The sequence below is a fragment of the Sus scrofa genome, chromosome 1 (assembly GCF_000003025.6).
Source record: "Sus scrofa isolate TJ Tabasco breed Duroc chromosome 1, Sscrofa11.1, whole genome shotgun sequence".
In the NCBI taxonomy this organism is placed as follows: domain Eukaryota; kingdom Metazoa; phylum Chordata; class Mammalia; order Artiodactyla; family Suidae; genus Sus; species Sus scrofa.
This window is the reverse complement of record NC_010443.5, coordinates 117,466,146-117,489,561: the sequence shown is the minus strand read 5'-3', so window position 1 is coordinate 117,489,561 and position 23,416 is coordinate 117,466,146. Positions and strand designations below refer to the sequence as shown.

Genomic DNA, 23,416 nt, shown 5'->3' with positions numbered 1-23,416 from the left:
TCCAAATAGATTTTTTAATCTAAATTTTTTTGTGAAATATTCATAATTATGTTGATTAAACTCTTTATTTTCAAGACACTTGTGTTTGCATTTTAATGATAAAGGGTAGATGGGCACCAATGCCAAAATATCACAGGTGCTGTCAAGTGTTTTTGTTTTTTTTTATGTTTGTGTAGTGACTTAGTTTTTTGTTTTGTTTTTTTTTCCTATTTGAATCCCATCTCTTTTTATTTTCCATAACATACAGCAAAAGAGTCCAGAGAGGTCTGAAGTATAACCAACATTACCATTTATGAATTCTTAGATAGGCACAATTGTGCCATTCCAGATGATTGGTTGAAGCTTAGATTTAAGTGGAAAAGTTAATCAGAAAGTAGGATTTTCTAATGTTTCTTCTCTTCCTTAGCAATTACTTGGTGATAACTGTAGAAGTTTCCCATAAGCCTGGCTCTGTTGCTGATGTCTGGAATGAGTGGGATGTTAGTTCATAACAATTACCTTTATGATTGCTGCTTCTGACTCAAGTGTGGTGTTCAGATAAGGCCTGGTCAGGTAACCGATACAACTGCAGCTTGCTGCTATTTCCATTATTGCTTCAGAATTTCTTGGGAGAGTAGCAGCTGGTTTTTTGTTTGTTTGTTTTTGTTTTTTTTCTAGAAAAAGAATGAAGGAGAGAATCCAAGAGAAAGGCAACTTAAGTGCCTATAAAAATGCCTGCAGATTCATTTTCTTCCCTCGCCAAGGATAAACTCTGGCTATGTAACCCTTTTTCTCTAGCAAGAAATAATCATAAGCTATTAAGAGTTGTCTTTGATATCCAGTGGGGGTAGGCACTTTTCATTAGTTTTTGTTTTTCTCCTTTTCAGTTGGACTGGTGTGGGAAAGAGGAACATATTGCACAAATATTGCATATACATATTTAAAAGTCAATATAATATGACAGGTCAGTATAATATGAAAAGGTGTATTTCACCTTTCTGATTAGCAAAGATTGAAAAGTGCTAATCCTAAGTGTGAATTAGAATGTAGGTATACAAGCACAAGTCCATACGTGCTTTCTGCAGGATATTTTAGTCATGCATGTGTGTGTGTATCTATACAGATGTATATGTAATTGACATAACTTCAAATCTAAAAAATCCATTTTTAATATTTTGTCAGACCAAAATATTTTCTTACAAGTACACAAAGATAAACATACAAGATGTTCTGTATAGCACTGCAGCAGTACACTGGAAACCACCTAAATGCCCACCTACAATCAACCAGGGATGAGTTTAATTAGGACACAGCCATATAATGGAATATATCACGTAATCCTTAAAAGGAATGATGCACCTGTGTATATGTCAGGATGCACAAAGTATATTAAATTTAAAAAGTGAATACGCTAAATGGTATGTAGATCATCATCCCACATTTGTAACAATTCAAATTAAGTACAAGTATATAGATAATGTATCAAACCTTTTAATAAACACTAACACTGAGCAGTATCTTTCCATTAAAATATTGACAGTGACATTCAATGAGTCAGGTAGAGCACTGAATACAAATATGTAACATGAATTGTGCCCATTGCAGTGGAAATTGTTAGAATGGTGCTCATCTTTTGGAAAAAAAAAATGTTTTAAAGCATCCATATACTTAATCAGAGTAACTCAATAACATTAATGATAATAAAATTGTTTCCATTTATGAAGCATTATTATTTTTCAAAGCATTTTATACCCATAGTTTTCTTTCAAAATCACTCATCGTGTTAGCTAGTGCAAAAATGGTTCTTATTCTCTATCAGTTTTCTTTCCTGAAATAAGGAAGCTGAATGATAAATCTAGAAATTGCTTTTAGATCAAAGAAGAGTTATATCTATGAAGATGCAAATATTTAGACCACTCAGGGAAGGACAGATGCTTAAAGAAGTAAGAAAGGGAACCAAAGAAATACTTCAAGCTAAGTGTATAGCGTCATTACATGTTTCTTTATGGCATTTTATACATGGGTTCAGCGCATGCAGTGGTCATTTACCTGTTTGCTATTCCACGTACTCCCTGAAATTTCTTTGGTGTGCTCTTTATCTCAAAGAAAATTGAACTCTAAAGGTTACCTTTCCCTGGCCCACAAAGTTTGGCCATGAGGAAGCACTGTAGTAAGATCAAAGGTGGAAGCATGGGAGAAACCAGAATTTTTTTTTTTTTTTCCTTCTCTGTGCCTTGGACAGCATCACAAATAATGTCTGGATCTCCCTCTTGATTCAAGCTCCTTTTAGATGGGAACTTCCTCTGTGGTTCTAGTTCTTACCTATGTTTCCCCATTGTGTGAACCTTTGTACATTGTTGGTGGGGATGCAGAATGGTTGTTGGTGGGGATGCAGAATGGTGCAATCACTATGGACAACAGTATGGAGTTTACTCAAAAAACTGAAAATAGATCCAGCAATCCCACTTCTGGGTATTTATCCAAAATAATTGAAATCATAATCTCAGAGATTGTTGCAATTCCAAGTTCATTGCAGCGTTATTCACAACAGCCAAGATGTAGAAAAAATCTACATGTCCAGTGACAGGTAGATGAGTAAAGAAATGTGATATACACATACAATGGGATAATATTCACCCTTACAAAAGAAATAAGAGACAGTGTGGATGAACCTTGAGGGTGTTATGCTAAGCCAGTCACAGAAAGACAAGCACTGTATTATTCCACCTGTATGAAATATCTGAAAGTCATATTCACATAATCAAAGATTAGAAGGGTGGTTTCCAGGGACTGGAGGGAGGGAGAAATGGAGAGTTACCAATCAGTAGGCAAAGGGATTTCATTGAGCAAGAGAAGTTCTAGAGATATGCTATGAACTTTGTACCTGTAGTCAACAATACTGTATACTTAAACATTTTTTAAGAGTTAAAAAGAAAAAATTATTAGAAATCTACAGTAACTTCAACAATGTTATGTTTTCATAAATATCTATCTATCTATCTATATATGGTATATATTAGAGAGCCCTGAAATAAATAAATCTTCATCTAAAACAATTTTTAATAGTTGAATAAAATTTTATTATATCAGTATACATGAATTTAATTTTTTAAATTTTTTTAAAATTGTAATTTCCCCAATACAATTTTTTTCTACTGTACAGCATGGTGGCCCAGTTACACATACATGTACAAATTCTATTTTCTCACATTATCATGCTCCATCATAAGTGACTAGACATAGTTCCCAGTGCCACACAGCAGGATCTCATTGCTAATCCATTCCAAAGGCAATAGTTTGTATCTATTAACCCCAAGCTCCCAATCCATCCCCCTCCCTCCTTCTCCCCCTTGGAAACCACAAGTCTATTCTTCAAGTCCATGATTTTCTTTTCTGTGGAAAGATTCATTTGTGCCTTATATTAGATTCCAGATATAAGTGATATCATATGGTATTTGTCGTTCTCTTTCTGACTCATTTCACTCAGTATGAGAGTCTCTAGTTCCATCCATGTTGCTGCAAATGGCATTATTTTGTTCTTTTTAATGGCTGAGTAGTATTCCATTGTGTATATATACCACTTCTTCCTAATCCAATCATCTGTCAATGGACATTTGGGTTGTTTCTATGTCTTGGCTATGGTGAATAGTGCTGCAATGAACATGCAGGTGCATGTGTCTTTTTCAAGGAAAGTTTTTTCTGGATATATGCCCAAGAGTGGGATTGCTGGGTCATATGGTAGTTCTATGTATAGATTTCTAAGGTTATCTCCATTCTGATCTCCAGAGTGGTTGTACCAGCTTACATTCCCACCAACAGTGCAGGAGGGTTCCCTTTCCTCCACACCCCTCCAGCATTTGTTATTTGTGGATTTATTAATGATGGTCATTCTGACTGGTGTGAGGTGGTATCTCGTGGTAGTTTTGATTTGCATTTCTCTAATGATCAGTGATGTTGAGCATTTTTTCATGTGTTTGCTGGCCATCTGTATATCTTCCTTGGAGAAAGGTCTCTTCAGGTCCTTTGCCAATTTTTCATTTGGGTAGTTGGCATTTTTGCTGTTGAGTTGTATAAGTTGCTTGTATATTTTAGAGATTAAGCCCTTGTCAGTTGCATCATTGGAAACTCTTTTCTCCCATTCTGAAAGTTGTCTTTTTGTTTTCTTTTTGGTTTCCTTTGCTGTGCAAAATCTTATAAGATTGCTTAGGTCCCATTGGTTTATTTTTGTTCTTATTTCTGTTGCTTGAGCTTCCTATTTTCTAGTGTCTCTCTTTCTATGTGGTCCCTCTTCTCACAGAAAAATGAACACTAAAGTCTCTTTGTAAACAAACACGTTTCTTAGATTATTATGTTAATATTTTATATTTAATATTGAATAATTCTCAAAACATCTATTAAAACAAGTTTATCTGCAACATTAATACTGGTGAAAAAATATTAGATATTAAAAAAAAATGGGACTGGGAGTTCCCATTGTGGCTCAGCAGTAATGAACCCAGTTAGTATCCATGAGGATGCAGATTCAATCCCTGGTCCCACTCAGTGCGTTAAGGATCTGGTATTGCAGTGAGCTGTGGTTTAGGTTGCAGTTGGTGCTTGGATCTGGCAGGGCTATGGCTGTGGTGTAGTCTGGCACCTGCAGTTCTGATTCAACCCTTAGCCTGGGAACTTCCATATGCCACACATGCAGCCTTAAAAAAAAATTAAAATTAAAATTAAAAAAGTGAGGCTAGAAGTTGGGGCAGAGAAATGGGTGTCTCTTATAATATCATACTTTGCCCTTTGGTTCTCTTCTCTGTCACAATATTAGGGTTTCCTTCCACCAATCTTTAAATGTCAGTGTATGAATTCTTCTTGAGCTCTTTTTCCTTTTCAGAAGTGCCTCTAATAATATAATTCATTGATTGTTATTTTTATTGTCTTCCATGTCATTGATTAATAGAATGGATCTACATATAATATCCGACTACTAAATAGAAAAATCTCAAAAAAGTTGAAAAAAAGTACATTTTTTTGTAATTCCCATAGGTAAACTGTCCTTGGTAAATGCAGGTGAGAAGTCACAGTGCAGTGTCACTGGGTTTTGAACTTAGAGTTCTTCTCTCTTTTGTAATACAATTAGAAGATAATAGGCTTCGAGATCTTGATTCACTAACAAATGAGATACCAACACTGTGATGGAAGTGGGTTACATAATTCATAATAAATCACTGAGCAGAAATGTGCACGTCAAATGTCTCACATATTTCCATTTGATGGGTCAGAGTTTACGGAATTAAGCTGTAACTAGAGAATTTAATTACTGTTTGAAAGGCTGCTGCTGCTTTGCCTCAGGATGACTCTTGCAGGTTTTTGGCTGCTGATTTTCTCAATCGATGCTCTGTCTTCCACTTGAGTTGAAATGAGATTATTTACAATTACTAGATATTTTAAAATACAATTTTGTTGATTGTACCAGGAAAACATAAATAATAAAATTAAAATTTTTACCATTTTATCACCTACATTTTTGACATGTATGCTTATAGGTCATTTCATATGTATATAAATATACATTTTTATATTTTTTCTGTTTATATATATACAAACACATTTGTATATGTTTAATATCTCTCATGTCTATTACACTATCTGGTACAATAGCATTAAATTTCATTGTCTACACTTAAAATATATAGCTAGAAATTTACAAAACTTAAAGAATATGATTTTTAATGTCAGCATCACTTACTGTTAACTTTCTGATATTGTTGCCATGTGAGATATATTTTATTTGCTTCATTAAAACTAACTGAACTATATAATAGTTCTCATTTTTAAATGACTGTTTGCTCATATACTGCTATTGTAATGACTTCCCATCAGAGGATGACTGCTTTAGCAAAGGACTTGTTATTCCACTGAAATCAGGCTTTATCGACTTTATGAAATTCATGAGCATCTTTCTCAGTAAAGCAGTCTTTTTCATAATGGGTTAAACTCTGATAACTTGGGTAAGGAGTGCGGTTTGGGTTTGTTTTTGTTTGGCTTTTTTAATGTGCTTTTTGCCTTTGTTTTTTGTTTGTTTTGTTTTTATTATAGGAGATATGTATTTTGGCTCTATCCAAGAAACTCTAAATCTAAAAATGTTCTCAGTGAGACCATTTGCAAATTTGGAATAAATAATTATAAAGAAGTTAGTCATTTGGACGGCTGCCAAAAGAAAATTGGCCAAATAGCAATTGGCTCTATAGAGATAGGGTATCTGTGAATTGAAAACAAAAATAAAAATAAAACAGAACACAAACACACAAAATAGGATGATCCTGAGTCCAGAAGGGGGAGATGCTTTGCTTTAATCTGGGAAAGTATAAAATAACTTATTCCCATGGAAACAAAACCACTCCTCTATTTAACAGTGAAAAAAAATATAAAATTAAACATACAAACTATTCTTTAAGAGGCAGATTATTTTTAGTTTAAAAAAAAACTACAAGGCAAATGACTCTAACAGTACTTGCTTTATTTATCAAGAGTTTGTGCAGTGAAATATCTTATTCTCAAAAGCCAAATTCACAAGCCAGTGAACTAAATTGGAGGTCTTTGTTAGCTAATTAACCAGTTTGGAAATTATCTAGTAGAGCAAGAATTGATGGGAGTATACCTTTTTATTATATATGATAGATTTTTCTCTTGTATGTAAAGATATTTCTCTTGCTGGCAATTTCATTTTCTGCAAGAGCCTATAATTTCTAAGCAGGTACTGTGTACAATAAAAGTAAATGAAAGAGATGGAGTTCCCATTGTGGCTCAGTGGTAGTGAACCTGAACCATGAGAGTGCAGGTTCAATCCTTGGCCTTGCTCAGTGGGTTAAGGATCTGGCACTGCTGAGCTGTGATGTAAGTTGCAGACATGGCTTGGATCTGGTGTTGCTGTGGCTGTGGTGTAGGTTGTTGGCTGCAGCTCCAATTCAGCCCCTAGCCTGGGAACTTCTGTATGCCACAGGTGTGGCCCCAAGGAAAAAAAAAAAAAAAAGAAAATGAAAGAGGGCTTTGAAAAGAATTAAAAGGCATTGAATATTTCCAAAACCATAAACTGGGACCATCCTAGGAAATTCAGGTATATGGTCTTCTTAGCTGGGAAGGGATTCTACTTGGAGTCAACTTCCTATTGCAGTGAATTCAAGAATCCAGAAAATTCTTTAATACAGCTATCTTGAGCCCGAGGCATATTTGAAAGTACCATTCCTTGGCAAATTTACCAGGCCTCTGGGGAGGTGAGCTTCAAGACACTTTTATGAGTAACCATGTAATTATGGAAAATTTAACTTGTTGCTGCTGGCTCCTTTGTTCTGACCAGTTCCTCTCTCTTGAGCCAATGCATGTGGCCTCAGCCCCTGCAAAACAACATGCCAGGATACAAAACCACTAATCTGACCTTTGCCACTATATTCCCCTTCATTGTCACTTAAAGATAGTCTAAAGGAAGGTGTTTAAAATGACCTGGGGCAACAATTGTATCTATTTTTGAAGTCATACTTAGAAAACTCTGCTTGTATACATACATTTTTATTTGTATACAGAGGCATCTGGCTGTTCTTAACCCTGTAAATTTCCAAATTATGATATTCTCAGCCACTTTATATTGCAGGACACAAGCAGAGTGAGCCTTTTTTTGGCATAGCTGAGCTCCCTTCCGCTTCTGCTTAGAGACCGTCTAGTTCTAGTTTGAGTGCATCTCTACTGTAGTACATTTCTGAAAACAACAAAATTTAATAAGTGTGTGACAATATTCTGATTTTTACCTTTATCATTCACACAAGTAGAAAAACTTCAGTTGGAATGTGGTTATGGTTATAAAATACAGCAAGCAATGATTTGACCAGTTGTTTTGCTGTTGCATTTCAAAATGCAATGACTTTTAAGCCTGAAGTCATTAAATCTTCATTGTCTGGCCTCATCTCTACTGAGTAAATGCCACATTTTAAGTTTTTATTGCAGCTACCTTCATTCTTTAAAAGTCATCACTTTAATCACTATAGTTGTTGCAAAACAAGAGTCTATTCTGATTAGCTTATATAGAAAAAAAAAGTATTTGATAAATTCTTAGGTTGCTCGAGAATTTTTGGAGGAGTCAAAGCCTATAAAGCTACTATGCAGAAACAATGTTCAGTTATATTATGGAGTTTCTTTGTAGAAAACAAGATTACTGCCATTGATCAATACTTTCCTCCGAGGACTAAATACCAGAGACTCTATGTCAAAGTACTAAAGACCACCACCACTATGGCCAAAAAAGCAATACCCCACAGTACAGCCACTGCTTTACGTTGCTCAATTTATTTTATTTATTTATTTATTTATTTATTTATTTTTGCTTTTTAGGGCTGCACCTGTGGCATATGGAGGTTCCCAGGCTAGGGTCCAATTGGAGCTACAGCTGCTGGCCTATGCCACAGCCAAAGCAACGCAGGATCTGAGCCACGTCTGCGACCTGCACTACAGCTCACAGCAGTGCCAGATCCTTAACCCATGACCTACGCTACAGCTCACAGCAATGCCAGATCCTTAACCCATGACCTACGCTACAGCTCAGAGCAATGCCAGATCCTTAACCCACTGAGCAAGGCCAGGGATGAAATCCGCAACCTCATGGTTCCTAGTTGGATTCCTTTCCGCTGCGCCACGATGGGAACTCCTCCTTGCTCAATTTTGAGTTCAAATCTTGGTTGAATGCAAGTCAAATAGCTGGACCATAACTACTAAGGGATCTAAGAATGTGTTTTATCTAGCTTAAGACGAGGAACCTAAGGAGGGATGTAGACCAAATGGAAGGTGAAGGCTTAGAAAGGCTGGGCATCCAGAGGTGATGACTGTCCACCACATTCGCATATACTCCACCCATGGGCTAATAACCAGTGCAGAACCCTCATGACTTGAAGCAAAATTCCCACTAGAGTCAAACTATCTGTTGCTAACAGTTTAAATCTGGAAATAAAAGCAAGCAATGTTTATTTTTAAACATTCTCAAAAAATAGCTTTTTTGAGAAGAAAAAGAAATTAGGGACTGGCAAATCTTTATGAGAAAAATATAGAACCAGTGTTTGTAATGTAAGGCATTAACAATAGGGGAATCTGGGTGGGGACATGGAGGAACTCTCTGTACTCTCTTTGCAAATTTTTGGTACATCTAACATTATTCCAAATTTAAAACTTAAGTACAAAATTTAAAAATAGAATCAATGAGAAACGCAGAGAGGTTCAAATTCCCTTCAGCAAAATCACAAGCATTTTTATAGGGACATAGCACTGATTATTTGCATTTGTTCTAAATCTATTAATATACATTTTATTTTGACATTAAAAAGCAGGAGTTTCTTTTGTTGAATTATATAACCACACTAAGCCTCCACTGTATCAGCACTTTAGTAGGTGCTCAATAAGTAACTGTTAATGGGCGATTGAAAGGATGAGGGCAGAGTGAACTCTTGATGTCACAATAAAAATGAAAAGTACAAACCAAATTAATGAAGAAACTTGATCAAATAAATAGGAGCATTCATTTGGAAAGTGCGTATCCACCAGGTACAAAATAAAAAAGCTATTCTTTCCTTCCTTCCTTCCTTCTTTCCTGCACCCACAGCATATGGAGGTTCCCAGGCTAGGGGTCAAATCAGAGCTGCAGCTGCCAGCCTATGCCACAGCCACAGCAACACAGCGTCCGAGGTGCATCTGTGACCTATACCACAGCGTGCAGCAACACCAGATCCTTAACTCACTGAGCAAGGTCAGAGGTCAAGCCTTTGTCCTTATGGATAATGGTTGTGTTTATTCTGGCTGAGCCACAATGGGAACTCCCAAAAGAGCTATTTCTAATAGAAATTCAGAAGCATCATCTCTTTCCTCTTTTTATATATGTACATATTTATACCATTTAATTAATATTAAATTAATTACAATATATAATTGTATTAATTTAATATTAGCTTTATACTCATGGTACAGAATTTTCTGAGCATGGATATGTTGTTATAGATAATTGTTGCATATAGGAAATATATCATAGAGAAAATACCCCAAACAAAGTTTTCTGATCCATATTTGATTGTTATCTAGTTCAGCTAAAGGAAATAGAATGAAATAGCATAGGATTTTCCCTTTTATTAACATTATTTAACCAATGCAACTTTTTTCAGTATCCCTGATATCTGTAACATCCCAGAGGTGGATTGGTCTTTAGGAAATCTTATTTATTATGTAATGTACTGTGCCTTTCTAAGTTAGATTGATTTAAAACAAGTTGGTAACATCAGATGTTATTTAGAGAAGTTATTAATGGTTGTTAATTTATCCACATTTATTTTCAGTGAATGCCATAACTCCACAGATCGAATCAAAGTCAGAGTGTGGGATGAAGATGATGACATTAAATCCAGAGTGAAGCAACATTTCAAAAAGGAGTCAGATGATTTTCTGGGACAAACAATTGTAGAAGTGAGGACCCTAAGTGGAGAAATGGATGTGTGGTACAATTTAGGTGACTGTCTTTATATCTACTTGAAAAAAAAGTTAAATAAAATTCCAGAATATTTGTGGCAGGTATTGTATTCCCATATAGGTAAAAATAACCAGTGCTTTTCTAGAACATTCTTTTTGTACTTTTAGGCAGTTAATTTCATTAGAAATTTCACTAGAAATTAATTAATTTCAATAGAAATTAAGGTGATAGTTACTTAAATCTGCATTATTAAAAATTGGTAAATTTGAGATGAAAAGAGAAAAGTCTTTCAAGGAATCAACTGTGTGACTTTTAGGGAAAAAATATCCCATTCTTAATTTTTAATTCATAAAATATAACTTCAAAAACTGTTGCCAAATGTTTAGAAAACAGTATATAACTTAATAATGTCTGATTTATTTTCTTGGGGTCCTTTAATGAATTTTTGGCAGTAAAGGAAAAGTGTATTTAGGGAACCGTTCACAAGTAGGCTTTAATAGGCAAAGCAGATCAATACATATATGGACTTAAGATTACTCCGATGATGAAGATATTGATAATATGTTTAATAGGGGCATGATTTTTAAATGGAATTTTATTATGAAACTACAAATTAAATAAATATTAAGTTTTAATTTGACTTTTACTATAATTTAACAGTAACCTAGAATCTTTAGTGCTAAATTAATTATAAAAATTAGTGGATCACCTCAATTTCTATAAGAGTTTGTGGATCACTTCAATTTCTATACATAATCTGAAATTTCTTAATCATATCATCTGAAATGTTTGAACTAAATTTTTAATGTCTGGTTGTGAATCAAAGAAGGATTTACACACCCCCAGAATTACAGAGTGTTTGCACTTAGGGTACCAGTATATTTTAGCAAGTTAAAGAATACTTTTGGCTTTTTAAAAACCTATATACTTCCAGTAATGTGATATTTGACAAAGTAAAGGGACATGGTCACATAGAATTGATGAAGATCTGAATTTTTAAGAAATCTTCCTTAAGAAAATTGGTGCTTCTCCATTATTGGCATAGAGTTTTTACCTCACTTAAAATAATAATTCTCCTGTATCTTGTTTATAGCATTAAGTAACTTTATATATGCAAACAGAAATGTTAGGGAAGGGTAAACTTGAGGTCACAGAATCTGCACAAAACTCACACATTGTGTTTTAACGAGTTTTGCCTATACATGGACCTTTTTCTGCAATAATTGTTAGCATTTTCTTGAATTGAGCCAGTTAGAATTCAGAATGCAAATTCCTCAGATTGTTCTTTTGACAAAACATATAGGATATGTTCAGTTTGCCAAAGAATTTGAATGTGCTTTCAGTAAAATCCACTGCTCAGCTCTCATAATGAAACTATCCTTCAGTCTATGGAGAGAAAAATATGATGCAGTATGATACAGGGTCCTTTGCCTGCTCATACTCAGTCTGTACCTTTGGGCTCTCATTGCAGAGTTTAATCTAGAGAGAGAGGGAGAGAGCAGATTTATCTTTGCCTAAAACCCCTCAGTGGGTTCAGTCCCCACTGGTACCATATTGTCATTCTTTCTATATCCTTCGTCCTTTTTTGTCACTGAGAAGAAGTCAGTGACATCACTTCATTCCACCATGCAAAGGAGGATTTGGCCAAAAGTCCTGGACATCCAAGCAGGGCCTGTGTCCCATGGATCCATTGTAATGATGATAGTTAAAAATGTTCCCTTGTGGCTCTGGAAAAAGGTCTGTGTCATAAAAGACTTGAATTTCTCCTGGCTTCAGCATTTGTTGAGAATCAACTATCTCCTAGCCAATAAGGAGAAACTTTCATGATCATGGTACTCCTAAGAGAAGAATCTGTGCAACACAATCACTGTTAAATATTAGCAATAGAAAGTCAGACATTGTACAGGAAGAAAGTAGACTTTGTGATTTAACTGTATCTTATATGGATAAAAATACAGTTATGCTGAGAAAGAAGGGCAATTCAAGAAGTCTTTACCATTGACTTCGTGTCACTCTACCTCATTATCTTTACTTTTTGAGAGGGGTCAGCTTGCCTCCTTATATTTCATCTGGAAAGTAGGTGTCAGACAGAGGTCTCTTACCTACATTCACACAGTAGGAATTTCTTGACTGCTTTACTTTCAAAGCTACTAATCAGTTCATATTAGACACAAACACATACACACACACATTATTTGACTACACTAACTACATATTGATTCCACTCATAGGTAAACACAGGCTCTAGACTGTAAGTCTTCATGAATTACTAAGAAAGAAAACTATTAATAGATGTTTTTGTTAGAGCTTTGACCCATTTTTATTAGAACAGAAAGAACAGATCTTTTAGAGAAAATACTTCCCTAATTAATTTTATCTTTTAGTTATTTTGCCTTTAATTATCCAATTAATTAATTTAATTTCCTTGTATTAACTGATCTGATACACAGAAATTTATATCATAATGGTAGGGTCTTCTGATTAAGCTTTTCTATTTGAAATAGTTATACCATAGTTTCACAATCCCACTGACATATTAGATATATTATTTTAAATTGTATTTAGCAGAATCATTATGGTGAGTTAAACCTGTTCTGGAAAAAAATGGCTTTTAGTTTTTGAGAACTTATAGAAGAAAAATTATATTGTCCAAAATGACCAACTGATTACTTTTTGAATCATCAGAGAAACGTACAGATAAATCAGCTGTATCTGGGGCTATTCGATTGAAAATCAATGTGGAAATAAAAGGAGAGGAGAAGGTTGCTCCATATCATATACAATATACCTGTTTACATGAGGTAAGTAAATTGAATTCCATTAAAAACAAACCTAGAAAAGACTTGTTGATTATGAAGCATACCACAAAATATTTGTTTTAAAAATAGAACTGAATTAGGTTTGTGGAATTGTCCCCAAAGTTCTTACTCTATATTACAGCAGGTGATGTTCAAGGGTACACACAGCCTATGTATTCCTCCCTGAAGAGAGGGCTGGCTGTCTTTTAATGACATTTAGAACAAGCATATGAAGCAGGTGTTAATAAACAGGGCAATATGATGATAATAAATAAAACCAAATTGAATCACCCTACTTCCAGGGAAGAAGAAGAATCTTAGAAGTATTCATTGAAGAAATAAGTCATGACAAATATTTAGGAAACATTAAACGTATAGTACTTTACTAATGGAGAGGATCCAAATCATGATAGTTTCGGGAACTCTGTGTTAGTGTTCAGATTTTATTGATGATTAAATTTGGAGTAATGTCTATAAATATGGAAATGCTGATTTTGTAGCAATAGCTTTGGGGAGCCAGTGTAATAAGCAATAATTCTGTCTTTTCTAAGAACAGTCTCGGGCTTCATACACAATGAACCCTTCTCCATTTTAACTACCCTTTCCACAATCATGTCTGTGGGGGAGAGTATCATAATGCAGTTACCACCCATGGGTAGTAGAGAATATGATACCCAAAAAGCAAGGCCTCATTGGCTTAGAGAGAGGTACAGACCATCCAACTTAATAGAAGGGGCAGATTCACCAGTACCCTTTGTGCCTCAGTGTACCTACACAGACAAATAACCTTGGATGCTTTGCAACTGAGAGTTTACTTATTGCCAGACCTTACTGTCATAAAGTAGTGCCAGAGCCTTTCTTTGATGCAAATGGCCCTAGTCCCATGCATCAAAAAATGTGAGGTGAAGCTGAGGAATATACCTTTCCCCATGTTCAAAGAGGTAATGAGCCATTACTTTCCTAAGACAGAAAAGATAGCTGGGAGAATCTTTGCTCTTTGCACATTATTTTTCCTAAATATGTCTATGAAAATGTATATATGTAATTATTTATACCTCTATTTTACTAAAGAATACAAGGAACAGTGTTTAAGTCATTTACACATTATACAATAATTAGATATAAAATCAAGGCTTAATTTGCTGACTTCAATCTAGCCCATGCTAATCCTTTATGAAAAGTGGTTCAGTTTTTAGACTACTAAAAAGAAATCCCTTGAACTGGCAAGATGGGGACTTAATTCTGGCCTTGAAGTGTGGGTGGAGATCTGGGATTGGAGAAACAGCATTATGCTTTGACTTTTCAGTCTTTTCTGCTGTTCCAAGAACCAAAAAGAAATGGAATCCAAGAAAGGGTCCTTCAGTGACCCAGACTGCATCCATGCAGCAGTTTCTAAACTTGTTAGAAGCAAAAACGAATTATAAGTAGTGATTTTTCTCATTAAAAATTCTAAAAACATTTATTTTCAACCTCAATTCATTGTCCTGACTGTAGGCATTTTGCAGCCCAAGCCATTTAGCATTATTTACATGTCAGGAATCTATATTAACATAGTCAAATTAGATTACTGGTCCATGGCTCTATAGTTTATTCAAAGTCCATGAATGCAGATTGTATTCCAGCATTTAGAAATGTTTACATGCAAAAACATGACTTCCTATTAAAATGATTTTAGTATATATGAAGCATTTGAATGACTAAATCTGTATGGACCCAGGCAGAAATAAAATCAGAATTTGCATGAAGATGAGTTGAGTTAGAGTAAAAATTCAAGACATTTCTGTTGCTTCTTGATGCCAAGAGAAATATTAGATTTAACTGCAATGCAAGTATAGTTTACTTAAATTTATAGTTAAATAATATCTGGCCTAGTCTGAGGAATTACTGAGCAATTGAAAATCACTTACTTTTAGAATCTGTTCCATTATTTGACTGAAGTGAAATCTAATGGTGGAGTGAAAATTCCAGAAGTCAAAGGGGATGAAGCCTGGAAGGTTTTCTTTGATGATGCTTCCCAAGAAATTGTTGATGAATTTGCCATGCGATATGGGATTGAATCCATTTACCAAGCTATGACGTAAGTATGATAGAGCATTTACAGGTTCAAAAATCTCTGAAATCTAAAGAAAAAAGAGTAGAGTATTCATTTCCCTTCTTCTAATTCAAGTGGAGTTTTGATTAAAAAGACATATTTTGATGTACTGATAGGGTGTTGGCTACGCTCTCCCTTACAGCTCTGAAGTACTGAGAATTTGGTTACGTGTTACCATTATCTTATCCTGTTCCCCTGTGTGTTTCCCTAACTATTCATAGCACCTGGGAACTTAGAAGAGCAAATTATCAACCCTACTTCAAAACAACTGAATTAGAAACTCTGAGGGTGAGGCCTATAAATTTGTGTTTTAATATGCCCAACAAGTGGTTCTCATACACTTAACCCTTGAGAACCAATGCCTTAATTGAGAAAACTGGAAGCCTGGTGATTCAAGTGTGTTGTCGGAAGTTACAAAGCCTGTTAGCTTCATGGACACATCTAGAGCTGTTACAGTGTCTCAACCCTGACTTTAAACCTGTATTTATGTCAGTGTTGCTAATTTGACAAAACCATTATTTGTTGAGCACTCATAGGACCCAAATACTGTAGTATATGTGGTACCCTTGAAGTGCCCCATGCAGAAACATGCTCTTTACTGAGTTTCAGTAAGAATTTCGAATTGGGCTATTACTTGCCTAGAAATTTTTGAAACCTGGTCTAAGTTTGTAAGTACATTTTGTTCAGATATAAACCATGCATTATATGTAAACTATTTATGTACATATATTAAAGACTGTTCTTTCATATTAAAGATCAGACCATATTTTCATGTGAACAGAATAGACACTGGCTCAAACAGTCATTTTCAACCAACTTGATGGATATTAGATCAGACCTAAATCTTCAAGGTTTACAGCTCATAGACTTTAAAGAACAGTCATATTTCTAGATCTGCATGTGTAAGAATGATTTTTTTAAAATTCTGATAAAGTTTGTATGCTTTTTCAGCTTACAGAATGTCATAATGCTAAATAACAAAGACTTGTAGATTCTCAGACATGAGAAGGAACTTAGAGGTCACTCAACTGAACGTCTCTTCAAATCAGGAAATGCTGTTTTTGCATCTTTCAGTGGTCATCATCCCTCTGCTTGCTCTCATGCAGTAACAGGGAGCTCACTCTTTTGAGGCAGGTGGCACTGCAATCGGGCAGCCATGGTGAAGTCTGTGATTACCGTCTCCTCTGTCCCATGTCAGGGGCCATAAGAACTCATCAGACCAATTAGGATAAATTTTGAATACAATTAAAATGTATCTATGATTAACAGTCTGAAGTAAATGAACTATACTGCCAAGAGAACTATGTTTAAAAACAGACAATGAACACCCACCAAAAAAACCCACCAAAAAAACAAAAACAAAGAAAGAGCCCACAGAAAACCAGCTTCTGGAAAGAATTCCAGTAAAAGAAAGGATAGTTAAATTTATTCCAAAATATCTCTGTTAGCTAATGTCAGATATCTTCGTCATCATGTTTCTAATATTCTGAGAAGCACAATCATGTTATTAAAGAAAAAATGATAAATGTGTGATAAATGTATGATGGTGAAAAAAGAATCACCCATTCTTCAACTTAACCTTCATTTGTCTTTTCATCTAACTAAACAGTAATAATAAAAAATATTTTTGGATAACTTTTTTTTTTTTTTTTGTCTTAGCTATTTCTTGGGCCACTCCCGCAGCATATGGAGATTCCCAGGCTAGGGGTCCAATCGGAGCTGTAGCCGCCGGCCTACGCCAGAGCCACAGCAATGCGGGATCCGAGCCGCATCTGCAACCTACACCACGGCTCACTGCAACGCCAGATGGTTAACCCACTGAGCAAGGGCAGGGACCGAACCCGCAACCTCATGGTTCCTAGTCGGATTCGTTAACCACTGTGCCACAACAGGAACTCCTGGATAACTTTTTTATTATCCAGTGACTTGCAGGTTAATTGGGTCCCCTCCTGTGACAAAGCCTCTGCTCATATAGAAAACAGTCTGAAACAGGGGTGGGCAAAAAAAAAAAAAAAAAAAAATTAAGAGCCAGAGGATAAATGTTTCAGATTTGGGAGTCCTAAGGTCTCTGTTCACAGCTGCTCAGCTTTCCATTCCTAGTGCAAAAGCAGCCCTGGACACCAAGTAAACAGAAGGACATGGCTGTGCTCTGATTAAACTCTTATTTTGAAAACTGATGCTGTGGGCTGAGCTTGTTTTGTGGACCTTAGATTGCAAACTGCCGATCTTAAGAGTGAAAAAAAGACAGATAAACGTAAGGAAAAAGAATGCCCACTTTCCCTGGCATAAATTGACAAATGCACTTTGATGATAACAAAGTGTGGCAGATTACATCTATCGCTGGCTACACATTTGATTTGCTATTGATAGTTTATTTATTAAATGTTTCTTTTGCATGGAGGACTGACCAAGATGGCCTTGACATTTCCCTCAGTTTGACAAAACTTCAGACAGTCTTCTTTCTGTCTCTACATGCTTGTCTTCCCCCTCACCTTGACCCTTACCTCAGAATCCTGGAAGCCTGACTTTAGAGGGCCCTGAATTCCCTTTCCTCAGAGCATTTATTTTATAAAACTTACTATAATTTTTTTCTCTATCCCTTTGAGATATAAAATTATTTAAAGTCTCTCGTCAGTTTCTCAGCCTACGACTGGCTTTCTTAAGGACCTGGGAGCCATTCTTTTCAAATGTCATCACCTGTGGGAGGGTAGGAGCCTAACTTGGGTAGGAGTTTGACTCCAACTTGTAATGCCACCTCCTCTCATGAGGATGACAACATTTACTTTTGCTTTAGATGAGACCAAATAGAAAACACAGATGACTAGGATTCCCCCCAATTCCAGCTCTTAGAAACTTTTCCCTCCATCCATCCACCCCAGCTTTTATACACTTTCCTATCTTTTATTTCAGTGGAGTTGAGTTGAGACTGAGTTCTGGTTTCTCTTCCCTATTGCATAGGCTTGAATAAAATGTTCCTTTCCCATTTAACTTTGTCAAGTGCAGTTTTTGTTTTGACAGCACAAAATTTATTACCTTACCAGAGTAGTTTTTTAAGAATCCTATTGCTTGATAATCTGATAACTCCTAAAAAATATTTCTGCCAACATAGATGTGACCTCTTCATTTGCTATTCATTAGTGATCATTAGTTGCTGAGAATTACTTGTTTTATTAGAAAAATACATACATACTCATTTTATATCCATATGTAACTTGTGTACCCATGCTTAAGAGCAGTAACAGAATGGAATTGCTTAGAGGGTCATTTGAATTCTTTTCAAAAAATTTACAAATTGTAATCTTGAATTGAGGGGTCACATCTTTTATTACTACTTTATGATAAGTTATGGATGCATGATAGAAACTCAATACATTTTGTAATTTGATGTCTCAGAAGCAGAACTTATCAGAATTACATGTGTTCTCAAAATCTCTTTGCATCTAAAATTTTCATTTGCCAAAAGCAAGCAAAGTCGAACTGAAAAGTTTAAGCCAATGTAGGTATCTATTCTACCAATTATGTTGTATTTAAGTGTTTGAGAGCATACTGTATTGATTGATCATTTCTGTAGTTTGGAGAAGTTTCACAGTATTGATATTACCGAGTCAGGTGTTAAAACATAACTTTCAGAAATGATTTTGATGATATTTTCCACATGATACTTTTCCATTGAACTGTAATTTGAGTCCTAGCCTATTGTTGGCTAGTGAATAATTCAACAGCAGCAAAAAGATGATGGATGACCTGCTTGTCTTTGAACTTAAAGTTGTTGTCTGCTGAATTGGTATTGTTCTGTTGTTTTGAAACCTTGCTTCAGGGGACCAAAGAACATCACCAGAAAACCAACCCAAAAAACAATGAAACAAGAACTAAATATATCAAGCCTATCTCAGAAGTATTCCCTCTTAATTTTAAAAAACACAAAATTAAGAAACTTAGCTTCAAGGAAAAAACAAATGTCCACTCTATGCAATGAGGATACTTAAAAGTTTGAGAAAGGACAAAACTGCTTAATTGTTGTGGGCTTTCCTAGACACCATTTGATCAGAAAAATATATCAAATCACAGTTTCTTTTGGTATTTAAAGTCCCTTATGCTTAGCCAAATCCCCAGGTGACTTTATAATCATGCTCTTTTATTAGAGATTGCTTGGTTTCTTTTAAGTATACTCCCATTTCTTTGAAGATGTATTTAGAGGAGAAATAAATAAAGGGGCAGTATGTATTAAGTCAGAGAGTCTGGTTGTCCATTATTAAATTTTCCTCTTGTGTATTTCTCATCATAAGAAGGATCCTGAATCTCTTTTGCTTGTAAATAATCTGAACATTAATATTGAACTTTCCAGGCCTCCAAGGTACCTCTTGCTTACTGTAAATGCTCTCTCCTTTTGCCACAAAACATTTTCTATGAGGGCACAATTTATTAGCTCTCTTTATTGCATAAAAATCTATCTTTGTTTTGGAGCATTCATGAGAAAGAGGAAAGTGATTGCAGTTTTCCTGTTTAGGCAAGTGATTGATCAAGGACCTAGAAGATTTTGTTCCCATGTGGTAAATTCAACCATCCATTGAACGTAAAAGCAATTTTCCAATTTGTGACAATAAGAATGAGAGTCTGTTCTCTTTTCAAAGAAGCACACTCTTCCACATGTTTAGCATGAGGTCAGGCATAGAACTTGTTTCCATCAGGAGGATTTGGAGAGTTTTGGAGGCTTTCCATCTACTTGCGTGAATACATGTGTTGTTAACAATGTTCTGACAGACCAACAGGAGCAAGGGAATTTCATGTCAAGCACTGAGGATTAAATTGTCCTCTGGAAGTGATTTCTGTCAAGAAATACATTTTAACTGAGGGTTTAGAGAGTCTTTCATTTATTTTAAAGTGAAGCCCAAGTTGTCTCACTTGGCACTGTTTTCCTATTGGTGCTTCTTTCCAAACACTCTGCTCTTATTTTCATAATCTCACGAAATCTGAGATTCTGTTAGACTACCACCATGCTTCTATAATACCAAGTAAAAGACAAGCAATAGGCCAGTGTTTTTCACTTTGGCTGGCTTAACAAACAGCCTGTACTTTGGCACTGATCATCATAATCTAATTCATATTTGAACCAGAACTTTTGAGATACAGTTGATTTTAAAGCCTAGTGACTAGTTTACTGGTCATTGTAGCTCTTTGAGCTATGAGCCTGCTTCCTAAGGAGAGTACTGTGTAATTGAATCATTGATTCCTTTAAGAAATATGTATTGAGTGCCTACCATATACCAGGAAGTTTTCTAGGAACTGAGATCACATCAGCAAGCAAGAAGTTAAGGTTCAGTGTCTCATGGAGCCCACGTTCCAGAGGACATAATTCTTTTATTTGGTAGACATTTTCTAAGGATCTGCTTATATGGACTTACATAGGACAATGGGATATGGCAATAAAGAGGATTTGCCCCCAGTGAACTCCCAACCTAGGGAGAAGATGAAGAAGAAATTAAATAATAACGTAAGACTAGGGTGGAGTATGCATGGGTGCTGTAAGAGCACAGACACTGAGGGACCAGTCTGGGCACAGATAAGGGGAGGTGTCGGAGGATGATGATGGGCAGCCAGTGGTCCCACCCTTACTTGCTCTTCAACTTCCATCATTCCTCTAAAGCCTGTGCATTCCATTCCTTTCCTGTCCCTCACCACTGCCCTGATACTCAAAACTTCTGTAATTGAGCTTGAGCAATCCAAGCATCTATGAAAAGCTATGATACTTTTGGCCAAGGGAGAAGTGGTCCTTCAATATTTGAATCTCTCTTTAATGAAAATTGTGGATGATATATTAATTTGTCACTGAAATGCATGCTAGTCTGAATTTTCAGGAGCAAATGTGATAAATCTTATTTTAGTATACTTCTAATATTAGGAATATAGACAGTCTTTCATCTTATGTTGTTTCTTTGAAATGTCTTCTTAAGGATATAAGAAACACTGTTTTCCTATTGGTGCTTCTTTCCAAACACTCTGCTCTTATTTTCATAATAATTGATCTTTAAATCTTTTGAATTGAAGGCATTTCCCATCCTTTGAAATCACAAGATGGGTGTGACTAGAAACAATTGTCCAAGAGAAGGTAGCTGAGTGAGATATTTGTCTTATTTTTTGTTTCCATCAAAACAATGCAAGTGAGCACTGAATCCTGATGTATTATTTGAAATAAATGACTGCTCAGTATTTTGCCAGTAATATTTTGAGAATGATGATTGATAATGTTATAGAAATTATTCAGCTGAAAACATGTCCATAACTATCTAATAACTGGCAATTTAGACATCTTTTGGGAGTTTGTTACTCAACTTTTCACACAGCATTGAAATTCCATGTGTTCAATTGCTTTAACACTACATTTTCTTGCAGAAGCAGTCAAGTAATTTTGGTATTATTAATCCATTGTTTGTCTTTTTGTCTTTTTGTCTTTATTCTAGGGCTGCACCCTCAGCATATGGAAGTTCCCAGGCTAGGGGTCCAATTGGAGCTGTAGCTGCCGGCCTACACCACAGCCATGGCAATGCCAGATCTGAGCCACATCTGCAACCTACACCACAGCTCATGGCAACGCCAGATCCTTAACCCACTGAGCAAAGCCAAGGATCAAACCTGCAACCTCATGGTTCCTATTCAGATTTGTTAACCACTGAACCATGACAGGAACTCACAATCCATTGTTTTTTAATCATGTTTTTATAGGGAAATGTTAAACATTTTGAGACTACTCATTAGTGCTTTTTGGTTTATTTGAGGGCGTATTTTTGAGGGAGTGGTTTGCTACAGGGATATATTCTCAGTCATATTAAATTACTAATTGTTCTTTTTGAACCAGGACCCTGCCCTATGGCTGCACCACTGCACCCCCCACACCCCCGGGAATAATTGAAGTAGTGTTAGAACAGCAGCCTTAAAAGGAAATGATTTTCAAGGAGATGGTTGGAGGCAAGAAGGTTCACCTTGATAGTAACCATGCATAAAGCATGGGTACACACAAACTCAGGGGCAAACACTGCCAAATTGAAGGCCATGTAGAGGTCTCTTAGCTGAAAATGCTCAAAGGGCAAAGAATGCCTTAGGATGACTCCCTTGTTCCCTGTTTCCTGCTCTTCCCAGCTAACCACAGGCTCTAGCAGAATCAAGTGTCAATGGTGGGAAGAAGTAATGTGTATGGCTAAAGTCGATGTGTTATCTGTATTCAGAGATTTAGAGCATATTAGAATTTGTAAGCATTAGTGCTGCAGACTGGGGCCTCTGTCTTTGGGTGCCCAATAGAAATGCGGAGACAAAGTTTTGGGTGAAGGAGAAAAAGAGAGCTGTTATTAGTTTGCCAGGCAAAGGAGGCCATAGCAGGCTAATGCCTTAAAGATTGTACCCTCCATTGGGAGAATTACGGGGAGTTTTGTAGAAAAAAAAAGGAGAAAAACAGCTTTCCAAATAAAAATCAGGGATGACAGCAAATACGAATTCTTTCTTTGGGGGAATCTTTAGTCATCAAGGTAGGGAGTGGAAAATTGGGCCACAGACAAGGATTTAGGGTGTGTGTGCAAACTTGCATTCTCCAAAACTGGTGTTTAGTGGTCCTGAGACTGGTTGTGGTGGTTTTTCTTCTTTCTGGAATGAAATCGAGTAGTTAACATCTTTCGTTTGTTGGGGGTTTTAGCTCTGCCGAAGAGCTCAAAGATAGTGTTATGTGTATCCCTCGAGGGGGAGACAAGACCCTGCCCCAAGGCTGCACCACTATTTCTAGACTGTTCCTACTGTTCCTCCCTTGTCTCTGCATCCCTGTCCTTCCCTCATCAGCAACTGTCTGAACCTGTCCCTTGGAATTCAGGGAAGGCCATGGAGGCTGACCGAGGCCTATTTCCTAAAACACCAAAAAGGCTTTTGTGCCCAGAAACCCCACAGGCTCTGCTTGGTTACATTAGTTCTTCTAGCATTTTCATTTTACAGATGGAGACACTGAATCTAGGATGATGAAGTTATTTGTCTATGGTCACAGAACAGAACTAGGATTAGAATGAATCATCTCTATGCCATGGTACCTATAAC

The 23,416-nt window shown here is 36.0% G+C and overlaps 1 protein-coding gene across 10 annotated transcripts in view; it reads left to right on the top strand.

Moving 5' to 3' along the window:
- The window catches only part of UNC13C (unc-13 homolog C), a 602,011-nt gene that overhangs the window by 275,564 nt on the left and 303,031 nt on the right, over window positions 1-23,416 (top strand). For all 10 annotated transcript variants that reach the window (XM_021095034.1, XM_021095054.1, XM_021095023.1 and 7 more), the window contains 3 exons: window positions 10,326-10,495; window positions 13,142-13,257; window positions 15,168-15,331. In XM_021095034.1, coding sequence (XP_020950693.1) covers window positions 10,326-10,495; window positions 13,142-13,257; window positions 15,168-15,331 — 450 coding nt within the window. The remainder of the gene's footprint in view (window positions 1-10,325; window positions 10,496-13,141; window positions 13,258-15,167; window positions 15,332-23,416) is intronic.